The sequence below is a fragment of the Marmota flaviventris genome, chromosome 3 (assembly GCF_047511675.1).
Source record: "Marmota flaviventris isolate mMarFla1 chromosome 3, mMarFla1.hap1, whole genome shotgun sequence".
Classification (NCBI taxonomy): domain Eukaryota; kingdom Metazoa; phylum Chordata; class Mammalia; order Rodentia; family Sciuridae; genus Marmota; species Marmota flaviventris.
This window is the reverse complement of record NC_092500.1, coordinates 71,380,901-71,398,982: the sequence shown is the minus strand read 5'-3', so window position 1 is coordinate 71,398,982 and position 18,082 is coordinate 71,380,901. Positions and strand designations below refer to the sequence as shown.

The 18,082-nt window shown below is 33.5% G+C and overlaps 1 protein-coding gene across 1 annotated transcript in view; it reads right to left on the bottom strand.

Annotated features, from left to right (window-relative positions):
- Positions 1–18,082, bottom strand: part of Nell2 (neural EGFL like 2) — a 384,451-nt gene that overhangs the window by 199,592 nt on the left and 166,777 nt on the right. Inside the window, exons 10-11 of the mRNA XM_027934141.3 lie at positions 12,975–13,066; positions 8,499–8,601 (exon numbers count right to left, since the gene is read on the bottom strand). Of these exons, the coding sequence (XP_027789942.2) occupies positions 8,499–8,601; positions 12,975–13,066 (195 nt within the window). The remainder of the gene's footprint in view (positions 1–8,498; positions 8,602–12,974; positions 13,067–18,082) is intronic.

Genomic DNA, 18,082 nt, shown 5'->3' with positions numbered 1-18,082 from the left:
ATTTTGAATATTCCCCCAGAATTAAAATATAACCCCCCCCCCCCCGAAATGCAAACATGACATATAGTAAAATACTACTGGTACAGCAAAGAAAGGTCATATTCCAAAAACATAATAATACCATTAAAAAGAAATAGTAAAAACCAAATAGTTTAATGATTTCAACAAAAACAAGACATAGTTGTATGAAGACCACAAAAATATGGTAAATAACAGCATTTAAATCATTTGTCAACTTATCTTGACAAGATTCTTCATAATCTAAATTCTCAGGATTAAGGTTGAATATTTAGGGGTAAAATTCTTGAGAGGAGGAAATAAATGTAAAAAACAGTTTCTCCTAGGGTCTTTTTATTTCCTTTTTAAAAAAATAGCTAAATTGAGACCATATTTCTTAAAATGTATTATATTGTCTTTAAACAATGCCTGAGGGAAAATAATTTCAGATAAAAAGCCCTCTTCAATATCTATTTCAATAGCTCAGAACATCATCAAACTAAAATTTAAAAGCTTCAAAATATCACTTCATATTTATTTTAAATTAAAATAAAGTTAATTAAAAAATGTCCCACACTTTAAGAAACACAGAGGATATATCAAGTTCTAACACAGTGCTAAAATTCTGTGCAATTCTACCTATAACATTTGAAATAACATTTAAAGACCTGTGAGTGTATCATTTATGTTACATTTTTATTTTTCTTCTTAAGTTTATACTTTTCACAACTATCTTTCAACTTTTCATTTTGCTGACTTCTCTCTTCTATTTTAAAAATATATACCCAATATTATCTATGCTACCTGATATCCACATCTATTACAATTCATTTTCATTCCTGCCTCAGTAATGTTGAAACAACTTATCTCAGCTTCTAACAAAATGCATACACACATCATACAGTGTTTAATTGCTCCAAGAATTTCCCAACTGTAAGGTGACAATGTGATTCTACTTTCTTTTTTTTTTTTAATTTTTTTTAATTGGTTGTTCAAAACATTACAAAGCTCATGACATATCATCTTCCATACATTTGATTCAAGTGGGTTATGAACTCCCATTTTTTACCCCAAATACAAGTTGCAGAATCACATCAGTTACACATCCACCTTTTTACATAATACCATATTAGTGACTGTTGTATTCTGCTACCTTTCCTATCCCCTACTATCCCCCCTCCCCTTCCCTCTCATCTTCCCTCTCTACCCCATCTGCTGTTGTTTAATTCTCTCCCTTGTTTTTTTTTTTCCCCCTTTCCCCTCACAAACTCTTATATGTAATTTTGTGTAACAATGAGGGTCTCCTTCCATTTCCATAGTTTCCCTTCTCTCTCCCTTTCTCTCCCCCCACTCGTCTCTGTTTAATGTTAATCTTTTCCTCATGCTCTTCTTCCCTGTTCTGATCTTAGTTGCTCTCTTTATATCAAAGAAGACATTTGGCATTTGTTATTTAAGGATTGGCTGGCTTCACTTAGCATAATCTGCTCTAATGCCATCCATTTCCCTGCAAAATCCATGATTCTGTCATTTTTTAGTGCTGCATAATACTCCATTGTGTATAAATGCCACAGTTTTTTAATCCATTCATTTATTGAAGGGCATCTGGGTTGATTCCAAAGTCTAGCTATTGTGAATTGTGCTGCCATGATCATTGACGCTTTACTCCTCACACTTCAGATAGAGCCCTAATATCCAGAATATACAAAGAACTCAAAAAATTAAACAACAAGATAACAAACAACCCTATCAACAAATGGGCGAAGGACCTGAACAGACACTTCTCAGAGGAGGACATACAATCTATCAATAAGTACATGAAAAAATGCTCACCATCTCTAGCAGTCAGAGAAATGCAAATCAAAACCACCCTAAGATACCATCTCACTCCAGTAAGATTGGCAGCCATTATGAAGTCAAGCAACAATAAGTGCTGGCGAGGATGTGGGGAAAAGGGTACACTTGTACATTGCTGGTGGAACTGCAAACTGGTGCGGCCAATATGGAAAGCAGTATGGAGATTCCTAGGAAAGCTGGGAATGGAACCACCATTTGACCCAGCTATCGCCCTTCTCGGTCTATTCCCTGAGGACCTTAAAAGAGCATACTATAGTGATTCTACTTTCAATGTTTTAGGTAAAAGTTAGATGGCTTTTCATTAACTCAGAGACTTAAAAACTAAAAATTTCATTCAAGCAAATTTTGATTTATTATAAACAATGTCAGATAGCTTTTTTGATTTATTCTTAAAGTTGACTGAATGCATTGGGTATTTTACCACTTGGATAAAAAATGCCAGGGTCAAAAGGCTACTACTAATGGATGGAAATTTAGAATCAATTAAAGGAGGTAGAATGTTTCTACAGGGAATATCTTCCAAAAATCAGAGTACAGTTTGACAAGATATAGTCTATTATCTTCATGTTTGCATCTTTATTCATATGTGCTTTACTTTTGGAGTTTGCAAACCTGAGTTTAAATCCAATCCACCTCTTAAACTGGCTGTATAAATTACTAGCTGTATAAGTTAATTAACCTTTCTAAGACTTCAGTTTTTCTCACTTGTAAATTGGGATAATATCTACCTTGTAAAAATGTCAGGTTCAAATGAGATTATCTATATAAGCATAATAATCTAGTATTTGTTAATAACTAAAGCGATTAGAGTAATACTAATAAGCTAAAACCAAATACGTCAAGATTCATGGCATAGGAAAAAAAATCTAATATTTTCCATAGACAGAGGAATGAATTGGACCACTTATCTAACACAATCTAGCCTTTAAAATTTTTTTTTTCTTTGGGATTTTAAACTCAAGGATACCAAGTTTTCTACTCCCTATGTAAGATTTACAAATGCCCATAAAGTTCTGTTTTCTTCTATTAAATATAGACTTTTCTAACAAATATTAATATATATCTCTATATAATTGGAGAAAAAGTGAAGGTTGTACACAAAAGGTGATGGTATGCCTAACAGTAAATTATCAGGAGAAGGAGATTACAATAATTTCATGGTGAGTATTGTTGGTTTTGTCTATAGACATCTATTCCTTATTTTTGTGTTGGGAAGGGGGAGAAACCTAGTTATACTTTGGATGAACCATTCAAACCTATGTCAGCCCAGGTGCTTAAAGGAAAATGGGCTCTACCCATTTAAAGCTACATCAGTCATAAAGCTAAATCAGTCAATGCATTCCACTGGCTTACATAGAATAATTTGTTTAGTTCAACCTAATGAAAACCATGAAACTCAGTTCTTGGACTTTTATCCAACTTTTCTTCTATATACCTGAGTACCATAATGACATCAGCACAAGAATGTCAAGGATCTACCTGAGAACACATATAGCCTGAAATCAGTCAACTCAGAGGAGCCAAACAGATATACATCTAGACAAAGGGGTAGGATTTGTGATCTAAATTAAGCTTCATCTGAAGCTAATTTATCCTCTGCTTGTTAGAGTACAACTATTCTGTATTTATTTATTTATCTGGCTTAGTCAATAGAATTGTGTGTTCTATCACTCACTCAAAAAGGAATGCTAACAGGGCTGCGGTTGTGACTCAAAGGTAGAGCGCTCCCCTAGCACGAGTGAGGCCCTGGGTTAGATCCTCAGCACCACATAAAGATAAATAAATGAAATAAAAGTATTAAAAAAGAATACTAACATATTTACATGTTGTTTGCAAGATAATGTATTATCCTAGTGTTTTCCAAAGTGTAGCTCATGTACATAGATGAACATGAAAAGGAAATATTCATAGTAATGGATTTCTTTTAATTCATATAAAAATACATAAATCTAGCAAATAACTGCATTATTTCATAGATACCATTACTTAATAATGAAACTAAAATTTTTTTTAAATGAGTTGACAATCAACCTAAAAATAATGTTATTAGTAATACACAGATATCAAGAATGAAGGTGATAATTAAATAATGGGGAAACTGTATTATGCAGAAAGGAAGGAGAACCATGTATACCAACTCAGCCTTCTCCATGGGGATGCTCTCTTATAATTACGAGGTATATTGAAGTAAATAATAAATTAAAGTGAGACATGCAGTGAACATGACTTAGTCCTAAAACCAGAGAATGGGGGTGCTAAGGAAGAAGAAGGCGAAAGGGAGAAATACAGATGTAAAGCTATATATATATTATTTCTGACTCTAAGAGTCCTCTCTGTATCACTGAATCTGTATTTTGTTATTTGTTATAAGCTTCCTTGAAAGGGCTCTCAAATATGAAAAAAGAGAAAAAACTTTCTTGCCTCATTTCTTCTGACCTGTTACAGCAGAAGATAGCCAGCTGCAGGGTACCTAGAAAACAGTCTTGGAGGGAAACTCAGCTTAGTGCCTAGCAATTTGGAGCCTTATTTCAGTACACAGCTTGGTTTCTGACCACTGACCAAGCCTCTGGTAGAAAGGTCAACACTTTCATCTCATGCTCTGACCTCAGGGAATATTCACTAACTATTTTTGAACAATTTACTATTTTAGATATGAACACAGCATCTTTAGCATTAGGCAAACAGGCATAGAAACAGGAGACCAATTTTATTAAGAATAAATTTGTCACAACTTTTGTGTAGGAGTTGACTCAAAATTTAAGACTTAAGAACTGGACTCTTTTTTTAGTTTGAAAGTCATAAAATGCCAGAAGAACTTGTTTATGTATTCTGCATATTTGAAGACAGAAACAGATGCAATCTTTATTATAAATGGTATTAAATGTACCAGGAAGGATCAACTTGTTCAATTTTCATTTGAGGATTATCTAAGGCAGGAGTTCACAATCCTGGCTGCAGAAAAAATAATTTATCATGGAATTTTAAAGGATGTGATACCAAGATCCCTTCTCATATCAATTATTTTAGAATCTCTGGCAGTAGGGACATGTCACAGTATGTTTTGTCATTCAATTTTTAAGTGGGCTATGTAGACACTAATTTTTAAAACTGCAAACAACTTGAATATATCACAATTTACATAACTAATTTTTCCATTCTTAGTTTGCTTTGTGTAATATATTGGGCTCCTTTAAAAAGGAAATGGATGTACAAAGGGCCTCTCTTGGCACCTGAAAGGCTCTATCTTAGATTCCTTTCTTTTTTTCCAATCTTTGTACCTGCTCATCTTCTGAACTTTCTTTTTTTTTCCTTTCTTTTTTATTTATTTTTATTTATTCTGATTTGTTATATATGATGGCAGAATGCAATTCATTTTGTATTACACATATAGAGCACAATTTTTCAAGACACCAATCTTAGTTTTTTAATAAAACTTTACCCTACTCAACCTTAGCTAACTTTAATGCTATTCATGTATCTAATCCCTGTGTAGCACCCAGACACTTCTAAAAGGTAACTATGGTCTCATTTTTTTTAACCTAGATTCCATTTGTTTTGTTTTTATTTTTTAGTTTTTATTGAGTTGTAGATGAACACATAGTATCTTTATTTTTATTTTTTTATGAGAATAGAACCCAGTGCCTCACACATGTGAGGCAAGAGCTTTACCACTAAGCTACAGCCCCAGCCCCTCATTTTTTTTAACCACTCTTTCCATCTATGGTAGAGTCTATTTAAACTTCTCTTGAATATGGGCTGGCCTGTTACTGCTTTGACCAATGGAATGTGTGCCAGTTCTAGACTTCATCTTTAGAAGTCCCAACCTACCATTTAAGAAGTCTAACTACAATCCTGCTAGAGAGAACCCAGGGAAAATTACTAAGATCACGTGTAGAAGGAAGCAATTCTGGCTATATATTGCTTCCCATATATTACCAAGATGCTCAGCATAGAGTAAGACTATCTTGAACCTCCCAGGTCTACCCAGTTACCAAGTAAACAGCACAGAGTGACCCCTTTTAACATCACATGGAGCAGTAGAACTAAGCCCCGTTTGAATTCCTGACCTACAATATTAAGATCTATTAATAAAATAAGTGATGTTTTAAGTCACTGAATTTAGGAGCAGTTTGTTATGCAGCAATAGGTAAGTACTCAAAGAGAGGTTCTGCTTAACATTAGCATCTGTATCACCAGGCAGAATATTAGAACTGCAGATTATCAGGCCTGACTTAGTGAATCAGGATCTATATTTTAATAAGATTTCTAAGTTATCAGTAGGCATATGCAAATTTGAGAATCACTGCTATAGCTTACCTTTGGCCGCCACACACTCTAGTCAAGTTGCAAATTGGGAGTCCCCGATCAAATGTCTGAAATGACCATTCTTTCTTTGTTCTGTTTTAAATGTGCAAGGCACTGGTTCAGGCATTGTGAGCATGAAAACTCTAATGGCCCTCATTATATTTTTACTTGACAGTTACTCTTTTTGGAAGTATTCCTCAGATCCTAAGAGCTACCCTAGAAACTCCTTGAAGGGCAGACCAAGTCTTAAATCACTTTGTAATTCTCAAAGATCCTAATGCAGAACAGTAACTTAAAATTCTTCACTGAATAAATGGAAAAGTGGTTTAAAAAAATAAAACAAAAACAAAGTGCATCACATTGTTAAAAATGGGGGTGGGTGATTTTATATCTACTCTTAATATATTAGACTAAAACAAACAAAATATTACAAGTAGTATAAAATTTCTTGGTTTTACTTTTTTCTAGTGAACCTATATGCTTTGTATCTGCATAAAAGTAATTATTCAAACAAGCTGTACTAGTTTATTTGAAACAGGCTGTTTGCAGTTTGAACTACATCTATCATGAGCACCAACTACATCCCAGGTATCATACAAGGTATTAAGTTATAGAAATCCATATAATGATCCAGCTGCCCCAGAGTACATAGTGTGCTATGGGAGACAGATTCACAAATACATAATTTCAACATAATACAGAAAGATGCATACAATTTTGTGATTGGCAGGGATTTTAAAGAGTTTTCATGTAATTAGTGCTTAGTTCACTACTTGAATCTATAATAAGATGCCAAGTTTAAGAATCTTTAATGAAGGGAACTCCCTGCCTCCTGAGTCAACCCATTATGTTTCTTAATAGCTTGAATTTTGGTGTTGTCTTATATTGGACTACAACCCTAAGTCCCTTCTACTTTTACATTCTAGGCCTGACATCTCAGAAGCAGCACAACCAGCAATACATATCTGATGATAGTCTCTGTCTTCTCAGTAGTTTAAAAGCCTATGAGTGAAGAATGGAATTGAAGCTGTCATATGGAAAGTATGAGGCCAATTATAGAAACAAACTGAACACAAATAAAAAAAACAAATGAAAAAAAATAATTGTCAGGCAATAGTAAATGTCAACAAGATAATTAATTCAACATTGTTATATAACTTTCAACAGCAAGGTTGTGCTAACTCAGACTAACCACACACATTTAGAAATTCAGAACTTCAGACTGGTAAAGACACTTAGTAGAAATGCCTAGGACAATCATGATTCTGATTCACTTCAGCAAGTATGCCATGACATGAAATATAAAAAGCATTTAGGAAAATACTATTAGTTTTTGGTAATAATTTGTTTATAAACGTTTGTATTTCATATTGATTGTACTACCCTCCTATAATGATGATTATACATACATTTTAAATATATTTTTAACAGATTCATAATAATTGTCTACATTTAAAAGGAGAAGTGTGACATTTCAGCAGATGGATACAATGTGTAATGATCATTGCTAGAGTTTGGATATGAGGTGTCCCCCAAAAGCTCATATGTGAGACAATGCAAGAAGGCTCAAAGGAGAAATGATTGGGTATGACAGCCTTAACCCAATCAGTGAATTAATCCTATGACAGGATCAAATTAACTGTAACTAAAGGTGGGTAGGGTGTGGCTGGAGGAGCTGGGACACTGGAGGTGTGCCTTTGGGGTACATATTTTGTACCTGGAGAGTGAGTCTCTCTGCTTTCTGACCATCATGTGAGCCGCTTCTCCCTACCATATTCTTCTGCCATAATATTCTGCCTCACCTTGAGCCCCAAGGAATGGAGCCTACTGTTTATGGATTGAGACCTCTGATACTATGAACCCGCAAATAAACTTTTCCTCTTCTAAAATTGTTCTTGTCGGGTCTGTGAGTCACAGAGGTGAAAAGATTGACTAAAACAAGCATATTAGAAAAATTGGCATTTATCTATCACTTCACACATATATCATATCATCTATAGCTCTTTTGAAATATTTAATTCATTGTCTTTTGAAATATTTAATTCATTGTTGTCATTCTATTGTTCTATAAAACATTAGAATTTGTTCCTCTAATCCAACTGCACTCTTGTACCCATTAACCATCCTCTTTCCATTCCACCCTCCCTCACACACTTCCTAGGCTCTGATAACCACCATTGTATTTTCTAATTCTTTGAGATCAACTTTTCAGCTTCTTCATGTAAGTGCAAACATGTGACATTTGTCTTTGTGTCCCTGACTTATATCAGTTAACATAATATCTTCCTGTTCCATTGATTCTCCTGCACGTCTTACTTTATTAAAAAAAAAAAAAGTCCCACCTTTACAAACTTTGCAGCAGCTGTGAGACAAGGTAATCTGATGTGACTCTGGACAATCCAAAGTTGGACAGCCTGAACTCTCAACAAGTTTCATGGTCTGGTCCTATTAGACAACAGAAAAGAAACACCTTGAATTTCATAATTAATACTTAACTAAGACGATCACAGATCCAGCACCTCAGAAGGCTCTTTTAACATGCTGGTGAAATTTTCATCCTGAGAACCTCTAAATAGGTCATGGCTCCACTTCAGAAATAATATTAAATATCAACTGGAAAGCCTTCAGAATGGACAAGCAGCTCTAGGAATCATAGCACAGCACACTGCAGCCATGACTTTAATTTGCCAAACATCTGGGATATTCCTGAATCATTTTGTTAGTTTTATAACACATGTGCAAACCGGATAACAACTGTGGCAAAGATACAGTTTGAATTATATCAGTGGCTTACTCTAAAAAAAAAAGCAAATAAAACTGAGCTTCTTAAACACTGTCATTTCAAAGTTTTCTTATAAAGTTTTGTCACACAGATATTGTCACAGATGATTCCAGTAAGGAATGTCAGTGCTCTCTCACAAAACTAAGGAATATGAAGACAGGAATTAATGTTTCTCATAAATGAATTTCCAGTACATTTTCTGGCACATTGTTGGCACTCAAAACTTTTTCTTGAATGAAAGAATACATTGACATAAAATTATAGTTCTAGAAAACAAAACAAATTAAATCCTTCTCAAGGAGAAGCCAAAATAGAAACTACTTTTCTGACCAACTGTAATAGTCCTGCCCTAAAAGCAAACATTTGGCTTCTATACTGTCAATCTCCAATCTCTTAAGAACAAGGATCATTAACAATTGTATTATGCTTACCATTGCATTACTAACTCTTAGAACTTGCAGCCTTGCATTTTAATTATTGCTCAATAGCTTGAAGTTTTCGGTACCATTTCTGTAAGTACTATTTTCATGGAATAAGTGTACATTTCAATATCTGCATTTTCCTGAATTATTTATGCAAAGGACTTTCTCCAAATCCTAGTCTGTTATTAAAAAGGTAGAAGAAGACATGTACATACCATGGAGTCGAATGCTAGTCAGTATTCACTTTGACAGTAATAAGGGTTCTGGTAATTGTAAACCACAGTGTTGTTCTGTGTTATTATTAAAATCATCCCTATTACATATTTTCAAGGCCACAAACTGATAATAAAAGAACAAACAGGAATTGAAGTTGACAGTCCAGAAAATGGAAGCATAAGAGATCTGTCAATTATCTAAAATTGTAAATACAGGAGCTAAGAGGGTCTGAAGGGGAGGAAAAAACACAAAACAATGGAAATTCTTAATGTCAAGAATTCAGTCAATAATGTCAAAAGCTTATGATGATCTAATAGAGTTGTGCTGTCCAATCAATAGCCATAAGCTACATGTGAGTCTTGAATACTATAACTGTAAAAAACACACAAGATTTTGAAGATGGAATAAGACAAAGGAATATAAAATATTTCATTCATAATTTTTATATTGATTTCATGTTGCAATTATAATGTTTTAGATATGAGTTAAATATAGAAAATTTAGATCAATAAAAATTGTATTTGTGACTTGGATCATATTTCTATTGAACAGCACAGTGTTCTGAGAGTAGAAATGGTGCTTTTATTTGAACAAATAGAAGATAACATTCACTTAATATTTATTGAGCACCTGTTACATTTTGGATATGAGAAGCCCCAAAAGTTCCAGTTAATACAGGGATATTCAGAGGTAAAGTGATTAGATTATGATAGTTATGATCTAATTGAGTCACTCTAGTTTGAATGGACTGATGGGTGGGGCATGCTAGAGAAGGTGGCATTGGGGACTGCCCTGGAGAAGTTGTTCTTCCTCAGCCCATTAATTCCTTCCCCCTTCCTTCCTGTCCCCCGCCTCTCCTTCTTCCCCTCCCTACTTTCACTTTTCTTCCTGGTTGCCACATTCTGGATTGTTTTCCTCTGCCATACCCTTCTACCATGGTGTTCTGCCTCATTCTCAGGCCCAGTGCAATGGAATTAGTAATCATAGACTGAAGCCCTGAAACTATGAGTCAAAATAAACTTTCCTCTAAGTTGTTCTCAGTGTTTTTGATCACAGTGATGCAAAGCTAACACAGCACCTGCTGTGTTGCCTACATATGGACAACTAAAAATCAAGTAAATTTATAGCACATTTAAAATCAAATAAGCACCTCTCTGAGGAAATTTCTATACCACAATTATCACTATTATACAATATATTCTGGTCAAATGAAAAGATTTACACACACACATTGAAGAAGAAAAATTTCAAATGCTCTCAAGATTCTTAAATTTAGAACTGATGTTTAAAAGTTAGAGATTACCATTAAAAAGCAGCTGACAAAAGTTTTCTACCTCCTTGAAGTAACTACTTCTCTGATTCTCTTTCTCATTTTGGAGTTACTAGATCTCACTCTAAGTTTTCCAATTCTTATATCTATAGTGGGATGGACTCACTCCACTTGAAACAGCATTAGTGTAGAGATGCTGATAGAGAAAATTCCATCTTGAAATACAGACTTAGTAATTCATTTTAATGTTTCTATGCCTCAGTTCTGTTATCTTTAAGATGTAACCAACATCATAGGAAAGCCGATTTAAAACCAAAAGAAGCAGCTTTAGTGCTTTATAATGGACATGAAGAAACCACAGATTTCATGTTCTAGAAATGAAATCTGTCACAGTTCTGCTTCTTCACATCTCTTCCTTTCCTATCTCAAAAAATTTTCAAATTAAGATGCATAAAGTGGATCTTCATTCAGGTTTGATTTATCCTGACAAAATTTTTAGGATTTTCCTTCTTTCAACTCTTAATAATCATATAGGTGATCACAGTGTATCAGAGGTGCCAGAAAAGAAAATCATTTATTTTATTCCCTACATAATCTCTACATGCTAAATCATCTCCCAAATCCATGTACAAGAAGAAAATTAAAGAATGAATGTAATGTAACCCTAAAGCAGATACCTCATTTGTAGGTAGTTATCTTCTGACTGAAAATGACTTGAGATATAATATTTTGTTCAAGAAATATAACATTGTAGTTTATAAAAAGCATATATGAAAAGTCAACAATATTAAGTCCAAATAAGACTCTGAAAAAGGAATGGCATAAAGCAGACCCACAGCCAATTACTTGCCCAATATATGATGGCTCACACTTAGGGTCACAACAAATCACTGGCAACACTACATGAGAAAGGTTCATTTTTTTTATATTTAGCTTTAAGATAGTAGGTCAAGGAACAAAGTTCAAGAGAAATACATTGGCTTCAAAAACATATTTCAAGAGACCAAAACAAAAAAAATTGTAGGAAATTCCCCTTTACATAATTTTAACTACTCCTAAAAGGACATTAACATCAATATCAATCTCATGTCCTTATAACAGTTAAATTTTTTAGGTACCTTCATGTTTTGTTTTTAATTGAATTGAGTGATATTTCTTACCTGAGTGAAAATCCCAACAGACAGAAAACTACATTTTCCTCACAACAAAAAATAAGGACTTGATTTGCATTTGTAAAATATAAGACAACTTCATAAAGCCTTAATTTAGCAGAATAGTATTTTTATTTATTGTGAAGAATATTTATAACTAGTAATATATATTTTAAAAAGACAATGGGAATGACTTTATTTGAAAAAACAATAATCCCAGTGGCTCAGGAGGCTGAGGCAAGAGGATCACAAGTTCAAAGACAGCCTCAAAAATTTAGCGAGGTCCTAAACAACTTAGCAAGCCCCTGTCTCAAAATAAAAATATATATATATATATATATAAAGAGTTTGGGATGTGGCTCAGTGTTTAAGTAACTCTGGGTTCAATCTCTGGTACCAAAAATAAATATAATTGATATTTTGAATTTTCTTTTTACACTATAATTTTAAGATGGTATACTATGGTTTGGATGTAGAATGTCTCCCAAAAGCTCATATGTTGAAGTCTGATCCCTCATGAAGCAAGGTTCAGAGTTAGGGCTTTTAGGTAATGATTAGATCATAAGGAGTCTAAACTTCATCAGTAGATTAACCCATTGAAAGCTAAATGGACTACCGGGAGGTGGGACCTAGGTGGAAGAAGTAGGTCTCTGGGAACATGCCCTGGAAGGGTTGTCTTATCACCAGTCCATTCTTTCTGCTTCCTGGCTGTCATAAGTTGAGCAGATTTCCCTTGCCATAGCATCCTGCCATGATGGTCTGCCTCATCTCAGACCCAAAGAAATGGAGCTAACCAACTAGAATCCTCTGAAACCATGAGCCAAAATAAGTCTTTCCTCATCTAAGCTGTTCTTGTCAGATATTTTGGTCACAATAATGAGAAATTGACTAACACATGTTATTACAAGGGTGAACTTTTAAAGAAACACTATATTATATAATTCAAATAATTCTGAAAGACTAATGGATCTCCTTACCTTACACTCATAGAGAACACACACTCCAGAAGAGGAATAGACTGTATTTCGTTCTCCTTCAAAGTAGGTTCTTCCTTGAAACTGGCATATTGCTTTGGAATAAAAAAATACATATATTGATGTTTTATTAGGAAAAATAGCTTCAAGGTACTCAAATCATTTTGCAATAGTATTTCATGTGTTCTCACATCTTTCTAGATATTTTAATGACTATAAACCTAAATCCAGTCTACCATAAGGTATATGTAAATGTAAATTAGCATCTTGCTAATTGAGAGAGTAAAATAAGGTACAAAAAAAAGTAATAACGGGCTGGGATTGTGGCTCAGTGGTAGAGTGCTTGCCTAGCATGCTTGAAGCACTGAGTTTGATCCTCAGCACCACATAAATAAATGTAAAATAAAGATATCGTGTGCACTTAAAGCTAAAAAATAAAAAATAAATATTTTTTTAAAAAGTGATAGCAAGTTAGAATAAGACTCTGAAAAAGAAATGTCAAAAGTCAGACTTACAGACAATTATTGCCTGAAAGATGATGCCCTACTTATAACATATTAGGCAGCACTTAGTTTGGCAACAAATCACTGGCAACACAATATGAAGAAGGTCCATTTTTATACATACTTTCAGACTTTTAAAACAGAAAATTAGAAAGAAGCTATTTTAATTTTAGCAAATGAAAGCTTTATATTTTACAATTTATTATTATTATTCATGTGTAAATATGAGTTGACATGAGGATGCTGAGATGATTTAATCTGGGCCTGCCTTGTTTACAACCAATGGTATAGATATTTAAAATACAACATCAGTGGGAAAACATGTTTTAATAAAAGTGCATAAAGCATCAAATAATTTCTTTCTTAAACTTGCAAAATTTTTACAATTCATGGGAACATTTATTTACCCAACAAAAATTGTTTGCTTATTTTGAAGGGAGTATTTCACACTACCCATATCGATTCACTTAAACAAAGGAAAGGTTTACCTTGAGGTTAATGAAGCCTAATCTTCAGGATCTTTCTCTGCCTTAGGCCCCTTCTAAGATTCAAAACTGACTTTCACTTTTATAATTTTGTATTATTTTCTTTGAAGGGTGCACAATGTTGTATATGTTTCAGTTCTTAATAACATCTAGATCTACCCTAAGATAATTACTTCAAGGAAGTGATTATCTGATCAGCCCAAGATAATTACTTCAGTGGAAGTGATCATCTGATGCAAACAGATTCTGACCCTTTCTTCCCCATGTTTACTAAAGGCAACTTTTTATTTCAGTCATATAGATTTTACGAAATGAATATGTGCATTTCCATTTAATTCCATTACATAAATTAGAAGTAATTCTTTCACTCTTTGGAATTTATATTACCCAATTTTCCTTAAAAGCATCAACTTACCAATAATAATTGCCAACATAGAAACTAGCCACATTTTTATTACTTTCAATATATTATTGTACAATGCTAATACCCACAGTAGAACCCAACTTTCATCTTCACTGAAAGAATAACTGATTATTTAAAGCTACACATTAAAATATTGGAAACCATGCATATATTTTAAAGATCCAGCCTTCAACTGATTTTGTTATTCAGATTTTATTAACAAATTTGACTACATAATATATACCTACCAACCAATTGATTTTAAACTTTTTGGAGCTTGCTGGAAAAGAATACAACTTGTTTGCCTAAATTACATTACTTAAAGGCTGACTGAAATTTGCTCACTCATGAATATTCAAAAGAAAACTACAGATATGTCAGTTGCATATTATCTATAATATCATGCATTAAAATAACATGTGCATTTACTTAATGAACTCAATTGATTGCAAAGTATATCTCTTCAATGTGTAATTTAGAATATGCTCTTTTCTTATGAAACCCAGTAAACTCAAAATATCAAGTTCTGACATTCCATGTTTAATTAGACTTAATAAGTACTGAATTTTATAAGATAATGAGAATAAATAAAACCTTTCTTATTTCTATTCAGCACCTGCCACTCAAAGGTTTCTAAGCCTATTAAATGACTTGATAACTGCAACCTATTCAAGTCCAAGGATATGTAGAAGATAAAAATTATTGCTCTAAGTCTTTCTTACTCAAAGGGGGGGGGGAATCAGTACAAAATACAAGGAAAATTCTCCTTATACAAAGCCTATGATAATTTAATATTCATTCAGAGCAGATGGATCTTCTGTTCTAAACTCTTAATTCAAAATATGCATCTTGTGAGACAATAGGGCACCAAATGGAGATTGGCAGAAAGGGAGAAAGCACAAAAATAAATGAGATCATTAGTTTTTTTCCTTTCAAGCAATGTACATATATGGTGAACCTGGCTTAGGTAAACCCAAAATGAGTACATTTCGTCTCATTTATTTTTTTGATCAGTTGCTGTGATTCTCCGTAATACTAAGGTTTACATGGAATATTCAGTAATGACAGTAGGGTATGTTTTCCCTAGGCTTTATGTGAAGAGAATGAGAAAAGCTGTAATGAGTTCTGAAAACACTGCAAGAAATAATGAAAACACCATTAGAATGGTTGTGGGACTTTTCAAAAAGAAAAATGAGAGAGCAATAGTCATATTACTCTATTCATACATTTAACAAATATGGACTGAACTCCACCTACATGCAGATATTCTACTATGTACTGGTGTTCTGAAATTAATAAGACATATTTGCATCCTCACTATTTAATAGGGCAGACAGACTCACCAACTAATTTCAATAAAAGCCAAACTGAAATTCTATTGAAGAATCCATAAGGTCCAGAGGAGCATAGGAAAATGTGTGGTGAACTTCTGGGAACAGTTGGATCAAGGTTAAGAAAACAAACAAAGGCTGATCAAGGACCCTAACTCTGGTAACAACAGGAAGTTGTTGGCACACTAGGGCTAAGGAACAGGAGGAAGAAATGGTTTTACTGGAGTCCAATGTGAGCCACAGTTACGGAGGAGAGGCTGCCTAGGGAGAGCTGTAATCATGACAGCACAGCTACTGGCAGAGACTCAAACTGTGCAAAGAAAGAACAGGGAAGAAAAATGAAAGCCCCTCTCTCCTGCCTTTCAATTTCCTGCCAGTGCCTCCCATTGGCAAAACCTACACAAAACTTCCTGCCTATCAAGGAAACTAGAGAGATGCAGTCTGCAGAAGTCAAGTTCCTGGAGTACAAAACAGGAGAGAATGAAACTGAGAGCATGGTGTGCACTGGAAGAATAACTCACTATAGGTTGTTAATAGGTCTCCTTTACAAGAATACATTGTTGAGAAGGTCTAAAAGAGAGTAGAACACAGAACAAACAAGTTTTGCAGAGAAAAAAAGAGACAGATTTTTAAAAGATAAGTCTACTTCAAGGAAAACCCGAGCAGCTTATCAAAATAAGGCCCACGGGCAGTCACAGGGTAAAATTAGGAAACTATGCCCTGGAAGATCAAGTGTCTAAACACAGGAAGGCAAGAAGACCAGCTCTATATCCTGATTTCAACCAAGGTCTGCCCATGTAGGTATCAGAGTCAAAGTTTTAGAGAAAAGAACAATCACTGAGGCTATCACAATAAATATGGAACTACCTCTAGAATTCCCCAAACAAACAAAAAAAAAAACCTGCCTGCTTATTTTTCTAATAGAGTATAAGTAAAAGAAGTCACTTCCTAACAATATAGAAATGGAATAATTATTTTTACTGTATTGAATTCTTCTGTAAAAAATATTGCATTCATATGTTTATAATTTCACAATTTTGTTGTATGTCCATAAGTGTGCATGTGTGTGTGTATGTATGTATGTATGTGTGTGTGTATATATACACACACACACATTTTATATATATATATATATATATATATATATATATATATATATATATATATATATAACATTAAGTTCCTGTGACATACTCCAGATTCCTATTACTTCAAACTATTTACCAGCTTAAAACAGAATTTAATCAATTAGGTCATATTTTCAAAAACCTATATAGAGTGATTGATTGAATAAATTACTTATATTTTATTAGATGGAGAAGCTTTATATATTTTAAGGTATGAAGTTTCAGGGAGATGTATGTTAATCCATTCTAACAGGCTTTTTACTTTGCAGACTAATAAACTAGACTCCTATAAAATCAGACAAATCCACTACATAACTCTTCAGTTATTACTTTTAACCAATGTCAAATGCTTATTTATTGTGACTGGTAGATGCTGTTGTTTGCATAACTCCAGGGGAAACTATTTACATCATGGTCTATGTGAATTATTTCACCCAGAGCTTTCCAATGCACAGCCTGTTCAAGCATTAAGTGAGGACATTCATAAGGACTTGGGGAAATTTAATAGGATAATATAATAATTAGTGTAAATGTTTTACCAAAGTTAAGTTAAACACTGAAAATTGCATAGTTACTAATACCATAATTATATTGGAGTCAGCAGAAACTACTAATATGAATTCTTTTCACTTTGTTTTTCCCCATTTAAAAGTATAATACAATTAAGAGCCAATTGAAAGGCATGAGATGGTATGGATACAGTTTGAAAGCCATCAGTTGTGAAAAGTAATTTATAACACAGATTAAGAAACACAGATTCAGGCAGACTGAAATTCAAACAAAAAATCTCAAACTCTCAAGGTTTGTTCAATTATTTTGGGTAAATTCTTACCCAGATTCTTGTTTGATGAAAATTAAAATAAGTTAAGAAATCTTCTTTAAACCTCACTTTTTCCTTTACCTCTGGTCCCATCTTTGGATTGTGCATCTTATGATAAAAGCAAATGAAAGAAACAAAACTGAAAATTCTAAACTATACATTAAAATCCTAATTTACTGGTCATTACTGCAGAGCTAACAACTACAATTTCCTCTAATGAGATTTAAATCAACTTCTATAATCCTGTGTAGAAAGAATTATCCAAATTTCTCTCAAAATATTTTAGAATATATAAGCAACAGAGCATATCATATTTCACTGCTAAAATTTTCATCTTTCAATCCACATTTAGCTTTTCCTTTTTATTAGTAGATCAAAAATGGATGCATCTACTTTAAATTTCCCAACTGGTATCAACACCTTTAAAAGTGATCCAACACGT